This window comes from Pholcus phalangioides, unplaced genomic scaffold (assembly GCF_987345545.1).
Source record: "Pholcus phalangioides strain wild (caught in Gottingen) unplaced genomic scaffold, Ppha-v1.0 ptg000004l_1, whole genome shotgun sequence".
NCBI classification, from domain to species: domain Eukaryota; kingdom Metazoa; phylum Arthropoda; class Arachnida; order Araneae; family Pholcidae; genus Pholcus; species Pholcus phalangioides.
Window position 1 is genome coordinate 11762761 of NW_028301597.1, and position 18837 is coordinate 11781597.

General features: G+C 37.0%; 1 protein-coding gene across 12 annotated transcripts in view; it reads left to right on the top strand.

Annotated features, from left to right (window-relative positions):
* The window catches only part of LOC149086538 (S1 RNA-binding domain-containing protein 1), a 542948-nt gene that overhangs the window by 440801 nt on the left and 83310 nt on the right, over positions 1-18837 (top strand). For all 12 annotated transcript variants that reach the window (XM_089256006.1, XM_089256010.1, XM_089256008.1 and 9 more), the window contains one exon: positions 13953-14038. In XM_089256006.1, coding sequence (XP_089112132.1) covers positions 13953-14038 — 86 coding nt within the window. The remainder of the gene's footprint in view (positions 1-13952; positions 14039-18837) is intronic.

Genomic DNA, 18837 nt, shown 5'->3' on the forward strand with positions numbered 1-18837 from the left:
GCGCCAAATCCAAGGTAAAAGGGCAAATAAATTTGACATAAGTTATGACATAAAATATCGCTGTTCCTTTGAACGCATCAAAACAAAGCGATTGAAACAAACGTTTTTTTAATTGGGTGAGGTCAGGGGCCCCAAAAATAGGTCCAGCTCGGATATAGATTTTGTCTCGTTTCATGGATCTTGTTCCAGATACCCGGTGACTAACAGTAAAGCCTCCTAGACAGTATCTCTGTCTAGGAGGCCTTGGTAAGGTGTGGACACAACGGGACTCTTAAAAAGACATCTTTTCCCTTTCAAGAAACTAATGAGGAAGGTATGTTGGAAATTCAATTTGATTTTTTCTAAACAGCTTTGCAAATTAGATTCGACAATCATGATCCCCCTCCCCACAATTCTGTTTTTTAAACTAAGAAAAAAGTTAAGTGCAAAATATATATTGCTTTATTCCATTGGGATCGTTGTCCCTAAAATATGCTTCATGGCATTGTTTTACACCTTGATAAGGTACTAGGTAGAAGAACGATGATACGTGTCTTACCAAATAGATTTATTACTCAAATAGTGTCCCAGTTTATTAAAAAATGTAATTTTCCACTATGTTATATATTATTTGGGAACAATGTTATATATTATTTTAAAACAACCCCTTCCCAGTGCCGTCTTAACACATGGGCCCACCCGGGAGCCTCAAAAGTAGAGGGGTCTCATGAAAATCAGATCTAGTTAAAATTTCCTAGAATTTACTAAGTAGGGCCTCAGAAAAACCACTTGGCCTTGGGGTCCATGATGTTAAAATGACTCTGCCCCTTCCCCAGGGCCGTAGCGTGCTTTCTCAGGGGCAGTCTTTTCTTGGAGTCTCCTTGAAATGGTTATGCTCAGAAGAAAGAAGAGTTATAAGCGCCCCCCCCCCCCATTCAGCTCAGAGTTGCCTCAGAATAGTTGTGGACCTACCCAAGTTGCAGGGCCAGGTGATTTAGCTGGTGTTTGCCTGCTCCTTCCGTTTCTTAGTACTGGGTCTGAAAGGGGTAATTTCAAATGAAGTTCATGAGTTTTATAAATATGAAGAAATCATATGGAAATATCACTTTTATTCAACCACTTTTATTTTCAGGTTAGCCTGTGTGTGATCCGTCAACTACACATCTTTTGCCATAAAATTCAATTAAAAATAAGTATGACAAAGATAGATCCTTTGTGATGAGTACCATGCATGAATGTTTGGCGTTTTGCTTTTTCAATGTTTTAAATCTCTTAATTAAATGAAACAAGTTTGGTTTTTATTCTTGTTTACAAGTTAAATAGCAGTAATCCCATTTCAGGAAGAAAGCTTTTCAACTTCTTCGTCCCTTAAGATCCAACCAAGAGGGGGGTCGGCGATGTGGATGATCACACCAAGAGATCTGATAAAATGGTAGAATGAATCTGTCCTGTATTTTATGTATTTTATGGGACAGTAATGACTAACAAAAATTGCCTCCTCCGACACATCACTTTGGATATCCGCCCCTGGGGGGGGGGGGGCACTGACTACTGTTTTTGCACCGGGTACCACTAGGTCTGAGACCGGCCCTTATTCCGGCATATGCCAATTCTTTTGAAATTCTGAAGAAAAATGTACGAGGGGCATATACAGTTAAGTAGTTGTAGTAGGTATTAGTTAATCATAATGTATTATTAGTTAATCGTAACTGAAATGTATTTCAAAAAGTAATGGCTGTAATAGTAATCTCCTAGAGAGAGATGAGGCCAAAGCCACCTCAGATAATCGAAAAATTGAATTATCTGAAAACCGAAAAAACTCTTCAAATAGAGTAGACTCTGGACTATCCGGCCTAATGTGGTGGAAGGGCGAACTAAATAACAGAGAAGCTGGATAGGACACATAGTTCATTGGACATATTTTAGGTTTTAGGATAAATTATTTTAGTCTATCTTGATTGCAGGAAACATAAAATCATATACACTGTACAGTATGAACACACACCATTTTATAACATGTTTTTATACCATCTTTTATACCATACAATTTTAAAATAAACAAAAAATTAATGTAAAACAAATAATTTTTGCTAGAATTACTTACATTTATTTCATGGTTTTATTGATAAATGTTGAAAAGTAGGCCTGTCTTTTCATCGCCCCGGGGCAGACTTTTTTGTAAGGCTGCCTGAAATGGTGGTTCTTATGCAAAATGAGTGTATATTTTTCTGTTTCGCCCCAATCTAGTTACGGGCTTAGTTAGGCCTAAAATGAAAGTGTCAAAACTCAGTTTTTTAATTTTTTAAATGTCGATGTAGGTGACTTAGGGCCGTATTCACCGAAATGGTTTAAACTGTAGTCACAATTTTTGGATAAAAGATCAGCATAGATTGGTAAAAACCTGAATTTAACCAATCTACGTCTATCTCATCAAAAAATTGTGACTATAGTTGAAACCATGTTGGTGAATATTTCCCTTAGGGTTTCTCATTGTATCCCTCTTCCACAGTGCAATTGGATTGCGCATATGCTCGTCAAATACCTTGAATTTCAAAAAAGGATGCATAAAAATTTGGTTTATGCATCCGGTCACAGGGTTTCTACCATCACGGAAAAGTCATGAAGTCCCGGAAAAGTTATGGAATAAGAAAAAGGTCATGGAAGTCCCAAAAAAGTCACAAAATTTGAGTGAAGGTCACTATTTTTTAATCCATATTTTTTTCATCTTTTTTCCTTTTTCCCCTAAAATCTAGGCTTTGGAAAAGCTGTCGCATTCAGTATTTTGTCTTCTCTCTCAGGTTTCTTCAGGTCTCTTTTTTTTTTTTTTGCACTGGAGGGAGGGATGGATAAGTGAGAAGCAACAGAAAAAAACAATGTCAATGTGCAGTCACCATCGAGCTTATATTACTTATAAGCTTGATGGTAACTTTGATATGGAGCTTAAAATAAGTTGTTGATGAGTTGAGTTCTGGTGAGTGTATAAACCTTCATTGGTGATAAAATTTAGCTAATCCTCATTGGTAAAAGCCCGAAAAACGCTTGTAAATGTATACTGATTATTCATTCAAATTAGTGAAAATTATTAATTTGATTTCATTAATTTTCATGAATTTGAAAACTTGTCATTTATTAATCACAATGATCCTGATGCTAATTAAGATCATAATTAGCCATTAAAATTCACAAAAATGAGTAAAATTGTGAATTTTCAAATTGTCATAAATTTGATTTTTCTCTCAATACTCAATAAATTAATTTTTATTTTCCCTGATAAGCCGTTCAATTTTCTGTTCTAATTCAACACTAGCTATTAAAAAAGTAAACATTTTGTTGTGTGGTGTGTGGTTGTCCTTTCAGTAGTTTAGGAGTACCTCGCGCTACAACAAGACTCGATACATCGATAAACCTTTCGACAATCATATCTTTTTTTGTCTTTGTAATTACTGTAGGGCGGTAACTAGGGTTTTTGCCGCCCCACAACTTTATAAATCATAATTTTATATCAGTGTTCATGGCTGAGAGGGCCCGGAACGATTCTTATCACTTTTTGATTCTTCCAGATATGAATTAACCATAGAGGGCCCTGTCAATGATCCCAGCCTACGGACTTTGCTGCAGGACGTGGGGGGGGGGCCCATGACGGTGTTCTTTATTCTTCCCTAAAGGGAAGGCCTAGAAGGGCAACTGCCTCGAGGGGCAGTTGCCCCTCTAGTTCCGGAGCTGAATAACTATTCGCCTAAAGCTGTGCTGTCTTAAGAGTACCGTGGGCCCCCATTCTAAGTGATTTTCCAGAGGCCCTACCTAACAAATTTCCAAATCTCATTTTTGTGGCGCCCCCCACAAGGGCTAGACTGACTTGGGCTGTAGCTCTGGATGGTTGTCATTATTTTTTGCTTTTCACGCTAAAAATTAACTATACAGGGGCCTGCGAGAGGGCCACCCATTGGGCCCAACCTAGGAACCTGCTCCAGGATGTGGTGACTATGCTTGAGGCATGCCCGGATGGGCCTATGCGTAGAGACAGCACTGGCGTAATGGAATTTTTTTTAGGAGGAAGGATGGTTCGGCAAAAAAAGTTCTGGGGGAGATATTAGCCTAGAGTAGTTTTTTTTTTTTATGAATTGTTTCTAAAAAAATTCTTGTGTTCTCTTCAGGCATTTTAGTCGACTGAAACATGTTTGGATCATCCCATCTATGCAGAATTTCATTTATTGTAAAACACAGTTTTACCCTGAAGCAAAGGAAGGATGCCTGTGTGGAAAGAAAAAGGGGATGTGTGAACTATACAAAAATATCCATCGTGTATGTGCTTGAGGCCGTACTAATAATCACAGTGGATAGTTCCAGCAATATTCGAGAAGCATAGGGAAGAAACAGGCAACTTTCAATTTTTTTCGTGTTCGATATTTCATGAAAAATATCAAATCTATATAGGCCTATAGGAGATTTTTGTTTCGTAACCAATTCTGTGAGTGCTCGAGCACCCCTGGCTCCGACACTACAGCTGAGTATAGATTTATCCTATGTTGAGATTCCAGAGGAATGGGTGGAAGTTATAAGAAGCGGTCATGTAAAACCATATTCTTTCATACTGATTGACCGTGAACAAGAAATTTTTAAAGCCTAGACAGATATTTTAAAACTTATGTACGGGAAAAGATGCTCACTGCCGACAAGGACAATTAGAGGGCTTCATGTAGATACAGGGCCAGATTAAGCAAAATAGGCACCAGAAAAAAAATTGGGGCCCACAAAAGTTATCAAAATGGTTTTTTTATGCACAATTTTTGATTGATTGTATAGATGAAAACCTTCATCAACTGCATGGCACAAATGCAGAAAACTAATAACATTGCAAAATAGGGATTTTGTTAATGCTGAGTTTTTGGAATGAGATTTCGTGCAATGTCCATTAAGCAAGCTTGGGCCTTCAACTCCTTTGGGCAAACCGATTTTTTGGAGGCCTCCCTATCAAGAGAATAAGGATGTGAAGTTAAAATTGTATAAATCTTTATGAGTCATTAGCAAATCAGCTGCATGCTTACAGAGAAGATGCAATGAATGGGGAGCGAATGAGCGATGATGAATTCAGGAAATTTCCTGATCAAGATTGTTTGATTGAAAATTGCCTCGATCAGGATCGTCATCTTATCATTAATTTGTGTAGGACAGTTTAAGTGTCCCTCTTGCGTATAAGCCGCATCAATAAAATAATCCAGAAATATTGTAGCTGTGTTCCCAGCCTGATGAAATACATCAAAAATCTGGGTTTTCTCTGTGAATCATTCTGTACAGTGCACTCATATATTTAAAAATTTTGCATTACTTTTTTTTTAATTTTTTTTTTTTTTTTGCAATGTTTGTAATAATTCCAAAAAATTTTTAAATTAAAATTTCATTTTAAATAAGATTGAGTTAATGAAATCTCAACCTTTTGCTTCATTTAATAAATTGTACAGTTTCCTTTATTTTTAATCAATTTTTATTCAATTACATTGATGTCATGGTATTTTATCATGCACACACAAACTATTTTTAATGCATTTTTTTTTTGAAAATTTACAAAATATTATCTAAGATATGTAAAACTTTATACCAGCATAAGATAGCACATGCAATCAAGAATGTAGATGTTTAAATAATATTTTTAATGATATTTCTATTACAGCATACTTTTTCACCATGTTAAAAGGTATGAGACCCAGTAATGAAGATTTGGCATTAAAGTTAATAGTTTTAGTTTTTGTGTAATTATTCAGGAATACCTTAGATATTATTTTGATACAATCATGACAGAGACTTACCTTGAATATTTTACCTTTGAATATTGTATTGATAGCCAGACTTTTAATGGAAGCTTTCTTATAAAATGTTCCAAGCTTAACATAAATTTTGGCCATTATCAAACCAACTAACTTCTCAATTTCAAGAAGTTCAAAACTTCAGCACTTTCCTTGCTAGATGTTTCACATTTGAATTCTGTACCAAACGCTAGGACACCTACATTTTGCAGCAATACTTGAAGTAATATGCATGAGGTAGTATTAGTTTATTTGAATTCCTCACAAGCTGATATGAAGCTGTATTGGTGAAATAAAATATTGATGTCCATAATATCATTTGTGGGGAATATTGAGAAGCTTTCATAAAACTCAGTTCCAACTATTCAATGCAGAAAGGATAAATTCACTTATTTTACCATGAAGTAACACTTCGGGTCTTTTCCTAGGAACCACTCATAAGAATCATTATTGTGTGAGACAGTGACACTTTTTGAACGTGACGTCACAAACATCAGTGTGGAGGCTTTCTTATCTATAGGGGGTGTTGGCAGAGCCCGAGCAACGTCTGTTTTTACAGGGGGGGGGGGGGGAAGTTGAGCCGATTAACCGCTCGCTAAACCCATTTTTTTTTAACTTTCAGGTTTCTTTATTTTTGGGGTCATTCAAGTATTACGTCAGCATCGATGGGGGCGGGGTCCGATTTGATGATGGGGGAGGGGGTGTGAGCCGTATTGCGCTCTGTAGGAAACAGTGCTTTTCTTGGTGAGTGGATGGCGTGTTGCGCTGGGTGATTCACGTTGCGCTCTGCATAGAAAACCCGACTTTACAGGACAGAGCCCGAGCCCCGTCTGGCTTTACGGGGGGGGGGGGGGAACGAGCCGATTAGCCGCTAAAAGGGTTTCTTTATCTTTGGAGTAAGTATTACGTCAGCATCGATGGTGGGGGAGGGGTGAAGGTGTTCCGATTTGATGACGGAGAGGGGTGTTAAGATGATGCTTACTTTATCACCTACCCTTTATAAAAATATGAAATATTCTTAATGCCATCTTAAACTCGGTGTGCCAAAAACGAGTAAAAGTTTTCGCTAGTTTGTGGGCACCTGAACTAACATTCTCCCTATTGAGTCCCCTACAGAGCCACTTTGGTGATCTGAAATTTTGCTGAAAGGGGGAGAGTTTTGCTGACTTTGCCTAAAAAGGGAGGAGTCAAAAATCGCTAAAACTTTGCTGCCGTAATACTTGAACGGCCCCTTATTTTAAGCATGTGCTCAACCCACGGCCTAAATGTGGCATGCCTCAAGTGGCCTCGGTATACTTACGGATAAATCAAGTGGCTCGCGGCACATTCTTACATTATTTAAATTACCTGCGACATATTTCCAGATCACTCAAGTGGCTCCTGGTGCATTCTTGCTTCAATTAAGTGGCCCGAGGCAAATTTCCAGATCATTTAAGCCGCCCACTGCACATTGATCACACAAATAATCTGCGGCGTTGTTCTAGATCACTTGATTAACTGGCTCGCGACACATTTGAAAATCAATGAAGTGGCCCCACACTCTTCAAAAGGTTGAGTTAAGTTCTAATATGCAGCGAGTCATTCAGGTGGTCTGAAAGTGTGCCCCGGGCCGTTTGGGTCATCTAGAAAGGTGCTGCGGGCTGCTTGAGTCATCTGGAAATGTGCCACAAGTCACTTGGATGATCTGAAAGTGTGCAGCAGGCCACTTGAATAAAATAATCACTAAAATCACACAATAATAATGATCTAATAATCACTAATCGCCACTGAAATAATCTATAAAAACATTAAGCATTTAAAGTGTTAATGTATTGCAGACCATTAGGTGATCTGTGTGCTGCTAGCCACTCAAGTTATCTCAAAGCGGGCCATTGAAATGATAGGTAAATGTGTCTCCAGCCACTTAAGTGAACTGGGGGTTTGTCACGGGTCGCTCAAGTGATTTGGAAATGTGCTTGGTGTCTCTTAAATGATCTGGAAATGTGCTTGGTGTCTCTTAAATGATCTGGAAATGTGCTTGGGGTCACTTAGGTGATCTGGTCATTTGATCATTTTTGTTGCATCACTGTCATTTTCTTCACATGAGGGCTAATTAGACCCGGACCTACAATTTATTGCTGATTCCAAATGGCAGGCTTGTATTTATACTCATCGAAATGTTGGTTCGCTAACCCCTCGATGGGGTACTCCCTGTGGTAGCAATTTTTTCTGTGGTCATGTCGCTGTGTCAGAAAAGTTTTCTGACAAGGACGAACCGGGTATCGAACTCGCGACACCTCTAAACATCCTTTGGTACTTTAGACGAGTACCTTATCGACCTGGGCTACTGCGCCCTAGGTGATCTGAAAATGTGCTTGGGGTCACTTAGGTGATCTGGATACATGCTTTGGCGGCGTAAATGATCCGGAAATGTGCCGCTTGCCACTGAAGTAATGTGGAAATGAGTCCTACTTAAATGATTTGATGATCGCTCTCGAGCCACTTGTGTGGTTTTGTTATTCGTCCTGGGCCACATAAGATAACTCCGAGGGCCATTGGTTAGCATGTGTGTTTTAAGGCATAACTAGGTTCGTGTGTATGCTATTGACGACAGCCGTTGTCTTTGAAAGAAAAACATTCATGAACATAATATGCAGGCCATTCTAATCGTTGTATCCTTCGGGTGTAATGTAACATCAGGAGGTGTTGCATCAAAGATGTTCAACATTCAGTAGAGAGTGGGCTGTTTCATTGATTTTGAAATGTGTCGCGGGTCAGTTAAGCTGACCTGTAAATATGTCTGGGTCAATTGAGTGCTCTGGAACTGTGCCGCGGTGATCTGTAAATTTTCCGCGGGTGACCTAAATGATCTGGGAATGTGCAGCAGTATACTAAGGATGTGGAACTGTGATGCAGGTTACTTGAGTGCTCTTTTAAAAGTTTCATGGGTCAATTGAATGCTCTGGAACTGTGCCGCGGGTTATTGAGGGGTCTGGAACTCTGCCGTGAGTCACTTAAGTGATCTAGGAATGTGCCACAGGTCATTTAAGTGCAGTAGAACAGCAGCTGGGGTAACTTGGGTGATCTGGAACTGTGCCCCGGTGATCTCTGAATGTGATGTGAGCCACTTGAATGACCTGAATCTGTGCTGCAGGGTTTCTTGAACGATCTGGAAGTGTCGCTTGGTTCATTTTTACAAAATGAGATTTGAAGTTGTGAGCCACAACAGATCACTCCGGGGCCGCATTCGGCCCGTGGACAATGGGTTAAGTGTGGACATGGGTTACATATCTATGGCACCTAGACAATGGTGTTCCTATTTTTCCTACTTTTTTTTTTAAATTTTCACTTCTAGGCCTGCACAAAGCTGGTCTGCTACATGAACCCTGTGGACAGCTAATATCTTGTTTTCTAACAGTTCTTTACTCTTGAATTCGTTAATTTTAGTGAGTATTAAGTTGAGGGCATTGTCTATAGAATTACCTGACCTAAAGCCGAATTGAAGGTTAGAGCTATAGTTTTGAGATTCCAGGTGAAAGTTGAGTCTTTGAGTCAGAAGTTTTTCAAGACATTTACCTCCTACGGGGAAAAGGGATATTGGACGATACGAGTCGATTACGTCTGGTTTTTTATCTGGTTTTTGAAAGAGTATTGCTTGCCCTATCTTAAAGATGTTGGGGAATGTTTTTAGTTCGAGGCATTTGTTGAACAGCGTGAGGAAAAGAGTTGGGTATTGTTTTTGTACACATGCTTTTGATTATCGGGCCGTCAATACTATTAGGACCGGGGGCTTTGTTCGTGGGTATGAGTTTTATAATCCTATCCAGTTCGGCCGGACTGAATAGAGGGCCATTGTAGTTTGACGATTTCGTAGTAGTAGGACCGATGCCGAAACATTTTTCAAGCCCCTTTACAACAAAATTTGACTGGGGGTAGGGGTAGAACATAGAATCAAATAAACAACAAGTGAATTATAATATTGATTTTAAAAAAGGAAATGAAAAATAAATGATAATTTTTCAAAGGTCCAAGACCAACCCCTCAATCGGGCTTTATTGGCCCATTCGTTAAGTCACCACTACATTTTAACAATTAATACAAAATATTATCTTTATAACTAAGGGATTCCTGAACTATTTACGCTCGCAGCACTCATGGAAATTTTAAATGTTGCCCAACACCTCAGCCAACGTCTTCCTAAAGAGTGTAGTCAACACCATAACCCTTGTTTTGTGGAACAGATTTGCACCCTCAGTATTATACAAATACTGAAGTGTTTGTTGTTAAGAAAAATAAGCGAGCTGCTATGCCAATGGATTTTTAAACGTTTGCTATCTGCGGCACACCTTAATATTAATAGCAACTGATCACCTATGTTGGCCAAATAAAATCGAAACCAATGTTTTTATACCCTCTATGGTTCTTCTCCATAAAACGTATTGAAAATTATTTTTTTTCCAGAAACCGATGTAAATTGGCACTGTTAGCATATTTTTAACTGAAACAATACATCATCACAGCAATTTAATTAATTATACTGGATTTAACTAGCTAAAATAATTAATTAAGGGTAAAATATAGTCTGCCTTAATTTTAATGTTATCTATAAACAGATAGAATTTTGCTCAGCAAAGTTGAATAGTTTCGTCCTTGAATTTTATTTCCATTTCCCTCAATTTGGTGCTATAATATAAATCTCTGAGCTTGTAAAATTGGGACAGCTCTCAAATATGACACCAACAAGGAATCAGCTTTTTCTAAATACAAATACAAATACAACGCCACAACAGGCAAATTGCCCAACGAGGTGGCTGACTTAAGAACATCATGGATCCCCGAGCCCCTACCTACTACTGCTACACCACACATGCACCCCCCACCCCGCGAAACCCCCCAACGAATCAGTACATGCGGGAATGTGCGTGTACGTGTAGTGCAACCTGACGTAAAGTTTGTTTCTGTGTAATGCTTGTTATGTGTAGTGCTGTCATCTGCCCCCAGTTTTACTAACTATGAGTGAAGTGTTATGGTTGAATGATTTACCGTTGTAGGACTGTTGCTCTCTGTGGCGAGACTTTTTAACGGGGAGATCGGCTCGCATTTGCGCCTTGAAGTTGGAAACCACAGAAAACCAACTTCAGCCGTAGATAGATAAAAATTATTGTACTTATATAGCTGTACCTTGTACTGAAATGACACTAAAGGATGCACTTTCTGAAACACCAAAAAACCTGTTTGTGTTTTTTGACCATTTACCATGTCTATTCAAAAATCAACGGGACTATGTAGGGTTAATGCGCAAAAAAGTTGCTTTTCCTTCACATTTTTTTAATTGATGCAATAAAATTATTGCATCATTGATTTCATAATGAGATTATCACCATATCAGATATTATCTACACCGAACTTTCGTCATTAATTACGCAATAATAATTTTCTCATTATTAATACGTGAAAGAGCTCAGTATGCTGTTGCATTTTTCCTCTCTCTAAACACTGTACTCACTCAGACATTTTAATATTTTTGTTTTGTTTGTTTATATTGAATTTTTTGCAAATCGAATACGGTACTCCTGTTCTATATTGAAATGCACATTATTGAACACAAATGAAACGAAATTAAGTATTTCTGCTCGAAGAAATGCCGACCAACAAAAAAACCAAAATATCAAATCGTAATATTTTCAGTGATTTTGTCCTCTTCCCCCCACCCCCACCTCTAAAGAGAAAAAGAAATGAACATGAAGTAAAATCATTTGTCAAACATTTTATAGGATAGCGACTCTGGCTGCATAAGCCTATATGACCATGCTTTTTGAATTTTTCATCGAGTATAAATTTCAATACTGTTTTAAAACATTGAATGATTCCTGTTTTGATGTCATTTGAATATAGCCGATCTTGACAAATCAAAAACTATGTAGGAAACAGCCATATTCCTGAAGAGCCAAGCATGGTTTTTGCTGAAGAAAGACGGTCCGAAATGATGTTTTTTAGATTTTTTCAGGACTTACAGAGACCCCCCTCTCCCATGTTGAAAGCCACACTGTTTTCGTCATGCTATGATTCCACTCTAGCAATCACATGCAGAGAATGTTTGGTGCCGATACCGATTTTCTAGTCGCCATGGTGACCTGGAGCCCGAGATTTGTCAAGCCCTGGTATATAGGGACAGGGTTTGTACCCTCCTTGAAAATCCTTGGAGAAAAAGTTCATTTTCAAGTCTTAAAAAGTCCTTGAAAAAAATTATAATCATTTTCAAAGTGTTCCCGCGGATGCGACCACGGAATGGAGGTGGCTTCAACAATATCTGTTGCAAGTTCCGAAATGAACTGACTGCTAACGGAGGTTGATTGTTGACCGTAGATGCACGCAAAAACAGTTCTTTAAAACAGAACTGATTTTTTTCAGAAGAGCTGAACTCGATGCTTTATTGACTTTTTTCTTGAATATAGAAATCGAACAACACAGACAAATTTTTTGTTTAAGTTTATAAATAACGCATTTTTGTATTCCAAATCTTGAAAGGAACATCATAAAAGTGCTTGAGGTTTATGAAACAGCAATGTTATGTCAATCTTAGTGCTGTATTTCGAGTAATTTTTTTTTGTAATATAATTTTTTCTTGATTTCAATTTCATGAAATATGGTTTTGAATTACAATAATTTTTAGTTTTCTTAGGGAAATTTTTGCGGAAGAGTAAGGTAGAGATAACGTTTCAGTTATAAGATTTTTGCATGTATACGACACTTTGACCCGACTGTTCGGCGACGTGCTTAAAAACCTCGTTTATACGACGCGACGAATAAACGAGGTTCCATTGTATGGGGCTTGAGCCCCCCCCCCCCCCCCAACATTTTCAATAACTTTACGCCCTTGGATATCCATGAAATAACATTGATTTCAACTATCTCAAGCGTGAAAATTAATGTCTTCGTATTGTCTTTTAATATTGAACTGCATAAATTCATATAGTTTAGGCTATTTTAAAATTAATTATGGGTCCGTAAAGTACATCGAAGAAATTCCACAGCTTTAATTAAGCATTTTTTGAAGCAGAAACAGGCAGATGCGTAACTTGAATTTCAAAGGGTGGATTGAAATACCTAGCAACCCTTTAAAAAAAGGAAAAACGTTCATTTCTATGTTTCTTTGAATCTAGATTTCTTTACTTCATGATTCGCGCTGGAAGTCGCCATATTGGTTAACTTAGGCACGGTTTGCATGTCCCTCAAAGAGAAAAGGAGATATCACGTGATCCAAAAAGCCTCATTGAAGAAAACACTGCAGCGCCGGTATTATAGCTAGTAATGTAATAATTTTAGGATTCTGTATTCGCACAACATTGTATCAAAATTATGCATTTCTTTCAGAAAAAATGAAAAGAAGTAGATAAGTTTTTAAATAATGGCAGAAACAGTTGATTTTTTTCCCTGATGGTGGTAAAAACCATGGGTTTTTCTCTAGGCGGTAAAAACAACAGAAAAATATGTTTTTACCAAGATGGTAAACACCATCAATGGTAACTACTGTGCAAACCTTGATATTCATTGTATGCAGGTGATGTCTTGATGAGTTTTTTTTTTTTTGGTTTTCTTTCACAGAAAGCTGAGAATTTTTATAAAAACAAGATTAATTGTAGAAATAATTACATTAACTGTAAATAATTGCATTAGCACCGTAATGGTCTGCAGATAAGTAGCACTGCCTGTTAGAAACAAATACAGTTAACACTCTTTATAATGAATCCCTTCATCCCATCAAAAATGAACATTGTAATGGGAGGTTCGTTTTATCGAAATTAAAATGCATATGATAGTTGTTCTATGGAAAAATTTGGGATTATCTTACTGGTCGGTGTAATGGATGGTTGCTATAATGTGGGGTCGTTATAATGAGCGCCGACTATGTATTCTAATGTTGAAATCAAAAGTGTTATTTAAAATTTTTTGTCTTAAAAACAACATGAAATATGCTCTTGAAATTATTGAATGTTTACTTTTCTGTTACTTTTGTATCACTTGGTAGATGACCAAAACAAGAGACCATACATTCTATTGAACTATCAAAATAAAATTTTTAGAGACGAAAAAAAATTCATTAGAAAAGTATAGCTTTATCTTGATGGAATTCTATTATTTTGTGTTTCTAAGATCATGGATTCAATTTTTGTAATGACTGTTGTTTTAAAGGTTTCTTACAATACTTGGTGCAAGTAGCAAAGAAATAGGAACACCTTCTCTCATCAGGAAGATTCAGAACTATAAAATGATTGCAAGTAAGATTTTCTTTCCTCTCATATTTATTAGTTTCAGAAAAAAAAAAAATTTAAAAATTATGAAGTTTGTAATTTTTAAACACATAATTCTGTATTCTATCATTGGGATACCAGGAGATGCGAGTTACATATTTCAAGTAATTTCCAAATAGCTAGACTGTAAGAATTGATCAAACAAGCTGATGTGACCTTTGCCACTTGTCTACATGTTGCCACAATAGTTTGTTCTACTAACTGCATCTGGGCAGTTCATGCCTGCATGTTTGCTTTTGCTACTGTAATCTTAGTTCATTAAAAAGTCAAATGCATACAGAGCATAAATAGTTTAGTTTTCTTGTTACTAAGACTTTAATTTTTATGACCTAAAAATCTCAGAAATGTGCAAGGATTTATGACCTAAAAAACGTAAAAATAGATATAGTGTTATATACATATAATAATATGGCCTTAAAATAAGAAAATAGGACTTGATAATTTCCCGTAATAATTTATATCTCCTTTTTCAGTAAATGGTATTATCCTATTAAATTAAAAACTAAACACACAGTAAATGTTTTCAGTTGACCTAATTAAAAGGTATTCAAATGATTTTCAATCAAAAGCATCTGACTCAAAGTTCAAATTAAAACTGCATTTACTTTTCGCACAACTAATATTCTTTTCAAATGTTCCAGAATTGTACTAAGTTATGTAATTAAAATATTGTAGTAAGTATTTCATGATTTTCAAAAGCTATTAAAAGAAAGAAAACTGATGTAATTTATTTTCTTCCAAGAAACATTGGAAGAAACCAGCCACAGTCTTAGAAATCAAAAACAAATACAGTAATATTTCAAGATGCCTTGATGACATCTTGTTTCTGTGGTCTCGCTGACTCTCGTGTAAGCTGAATAGCAATGTTGCTTCACATTAAATCATTTTTGCGCTAGAACTTTTAACATATCTAAAAAAATAAAATAATATCCTTAAACTACTGAAAATGTTTTCACTGAACTCCTGGAATAAATTTACCTTTTCTCTGAGCAATCAAATTTCTTTAAGGATCGCAAATTTTAGAGATAAATATTTAAAAAAAAGATTTTTTTCACGACATAATTGGAAAAAACAAACAAACTGGTGTCTATTCGTGGACTGCATGTTTTATTTCCAATAGCTTACTAGTTCTCACCAAAGACAGAGGATTGAGTCATATAAATTCGCATTGTTTAGTGATACAATGCTCCATTGATTATGAACGAAAACATAACAAAAACTTTAATGAACATCAGCCGAGACATGTAATAACAACATCACTATAACAACTGAACTGACATTCGAAAAACATACTGTTGCCATTCTGCAACTTGTTATACATGATTGCCTACATACGGGCTCTAACATCCCGCCCAGCCTTGAAATATTGCATTATTTCAACATATTATTCAAATTATGTACACACATTACTCTAAACTTAAGCTATACAACATACATTGATTATTATATATCATATATTAATTTATCATTATTAATTATCATATATTATGATGAATGATCATTATCACGCATATAAATATCATATTAAACATTCTAGCGACTATCAATATGAAGTACAACAAAAGACTAAATAAATGCTTGCAATATAAACACGAGTAATTTCAATTGGTACTGTCTAGTAATTGGTGCAGTCATCGTGTCCAGGACTTATATCTAGTATCCTCCCAAGGAACCAATTGCACTTGGGAAGGTTGTCTTCCTTCAGGATGACCATCATTCCTGGCTTGATATTGTCCTTCACAAATTGCCACTTGTTTCATTGCTGGAAATGACTTAGGTAATCAGAACTCCACCTTTTCCAGACCAAATGTGTTACCCTTTGCACTCTTTGCCACCTAGAAAGTCTAGTCTCGAGAACATAGAGAAGCTCAAGTTCTGGGGCGCCCAATCAGGAAATGCCCATTAGTCAAAGCTTCAAATTCATTTATATCCATTGAATTAGGGTGAGGGGACGAGAGTTGAGGATACCTTCAATTTCAGTAATAACTATCATGAATTCCTCATAGGTGAAATGAGAGTTGTTCACTGCCCTCCTCAAATGATGCTTGAATAATTTTACTCCATTCTCCCATAACCCACTGAAATGTGAGGCCCTGGGTGGGAGGAATCTCTAACGTATTCCATCTGAGACGAGAAAATTTTCAATGTGTTGTCTGGGTGCTTCACCAGGTCGTGAAGTCTTGTTAATTCCCGTTGGGTGCTGACAAAATTTGTAGCATTGTCTGAAAATAGTTTTGCATTTGCCACGTCGGGCAAAAAATCTCTAAAGGTGATACAAATGCTTCTGATGTTAGATCACAAACCATCTCAATATGAATAGCCTTGGTGGCCATGCACACAAATATTACCACATAAACCTTATGAAGAGCACCTTTTCTCTGAAACTTACACTTAACAAAGAAAGGGCCACAGAAATCTACGCCGGTGTTGGTGAATGGTGAGCTCATGTTAACCCTTTCCGGTGGAGGGTTTCCCATCAATTGCTCTACTATCACTGGTTTCTGTTTCACACACACAACACAATTTTGAATGACCTTTCGGGCCAAATTCCTTCCATTAATTGGCCAAAATCTTTGTTTCACATAGTACAACAATGTCTGCGGCCCGATGTGATGGTACTTATGGAAAAATTCAAAAATTAGAACAGTTAACTTATTCTTCGCTGAAAGAATGATTTTATGTGTTTGATTGAAATCTAATGGAGAATTGAGGAGCCGTCCTCCGACACGAAGAAGGTTTTTGTCATCAATAAACGGATTAAGGGTTTTCAAAACCCCTTGAGGTGAAGGGATTTACTATTTTTCAAACAATTGATTTCGTGCGATAACTCCTTAACCTGAATCCAATGCAACAATAGTCTTTGCTTCTTCATATTTATTACTTGTAATGAGCCCGCTTCGATGAGAACTATTGTTTCTGCAATTATGTACAAATCTGAGAATATATCCAATAATTCTCATAAGCTTGCAATAGTTATTTGACAGATTCAGGACATAATTTAACAATTTTTCCTATTTGACAATGGTCAGTGTGGTGCCTGTAATCGGTTTTAGTTCTTTCATGTACGAAGCATCTGTAATACTGTCTTCGCAATCATGGAGAGGAACATCAATGTGTTGCATCAAATTCAGGTCCATTCCACCACAGCGAATTGTCAAGCAATTCTTTAGGGTTTGCGCCTCGAGATACAAGATCTGCAGGCTTCTGGGACGAAGAGACATGACCTCATTGATATTCCTTGGTCAGCTCCTGTATGCTCGATACTCGATTCGCAATGAAGGTCTTCAGCTGGTGTGCTGAAGTGCCGATCCAGGCCAAAGCAATAGTGGAATCTGACCACAACTTGACTCTTCCGAAGGAAGTTTGTAATGCTACTGTAGATTTATGAATCAATTTAGACAATAGCAGTGCTGTGCATAGCTCTAATCTTGGTATTGTAAGTGATTTCAGGACTGCAACTTTAGACTTGCTACACAACAAACAGTCTGAAGGTTATGTCACCTAAACGAGAAATGCATCTGATGCAACCAGCTGCTCCATAAGCAACTTGAGATGCATCTGCGAACCCATGTAACTCAACTGTAACTATATTTATGCCAACCAATCTGGAAATTCTAAAGGGGTCTATTTCGAGCAACTCCGAAATCAATTTATGCCACTCTCTATCGTGGGGGTAAGGCAAATGCTCATTTCAATCAAGTTTAAGTAGCCATAGTTTTTGCATGAATATTTTCCCCTTAGCAATGATGATGCCAATAAGACCAAGAGGGTCAAATATAGTAGCAATTTTAGATGATATAGCTCGTTTTGTGTACTGAGAAGATTTAGGGGTTACCTTTGTTGCTTTGTTGCTTCACAAAACAACAAAATAGATAAAGAGAAATTTATTCTTACAGAGGTGTTACAACCTTGTCGAGCGCGGGAAGAAGAACCAATAATTTCTTTTCTTCCTCCACAGAAGCGCAAGCTTTCTCGTCACGATCGCAGCGCCACAGTACCCCCCTCCAGTGCGGATTGCACGAACTAATTATTGACAGCAAAAGAAAGAAAAATATATTCACACAGAGGCGTTACAACCTTGTCGAGCGCGGGAAGAAGAACCAATAATTTCTTTTCTTCCTCCACGGAAGCGTGCGCTTTCTCGTGACGATCGCAGCGCCACACCTTGAATGAGAAGTAGTCCTCAGTGGAGTTCCAACAGAGTCCCAAAGCAGGGTTGTTTGGTTTAAACCACGTTGGTTTTAACCAAATGGTTTTTTTTTTTTCAAAAAATCAAATAAAAGTGGCCTAAATGTAATTTTTTCCTTGGAAAATATCATATTGGTTCATTACTAGCCGAAATTCTTCATTCTTACCACATTGTATATTCTTGGGGTACATTCAGATGGCATATTTTTAGATTATATAGGTGGTTTTTTCCAAAAAGTGTCTTGAATATATATATATATATATATATATATATTTTTTTTTTATATGAAGTATCTTAGTTATTTAAAGTTATATACAGAAGCCAAAATCATGTCTTATTCGTACCACATTTTCTAACCTTTGGCTAAATTCTAATGCTCTATCTTTAGCAAATTCATTAATAAGGATTGCATCACATCTAAATGCAGTGGTGTATTACCTCACAGGGTTTTTATTTTTTTTTTCCTTCACAAAGAAGCAGCAATAGTAGTGACACCATCATGCTAGGGGCAGGTGGTCCTATAATCCAATAAAGACACCAGCTGTTCTTAAAGGGCAAAGACCAGTGTACTAATAGT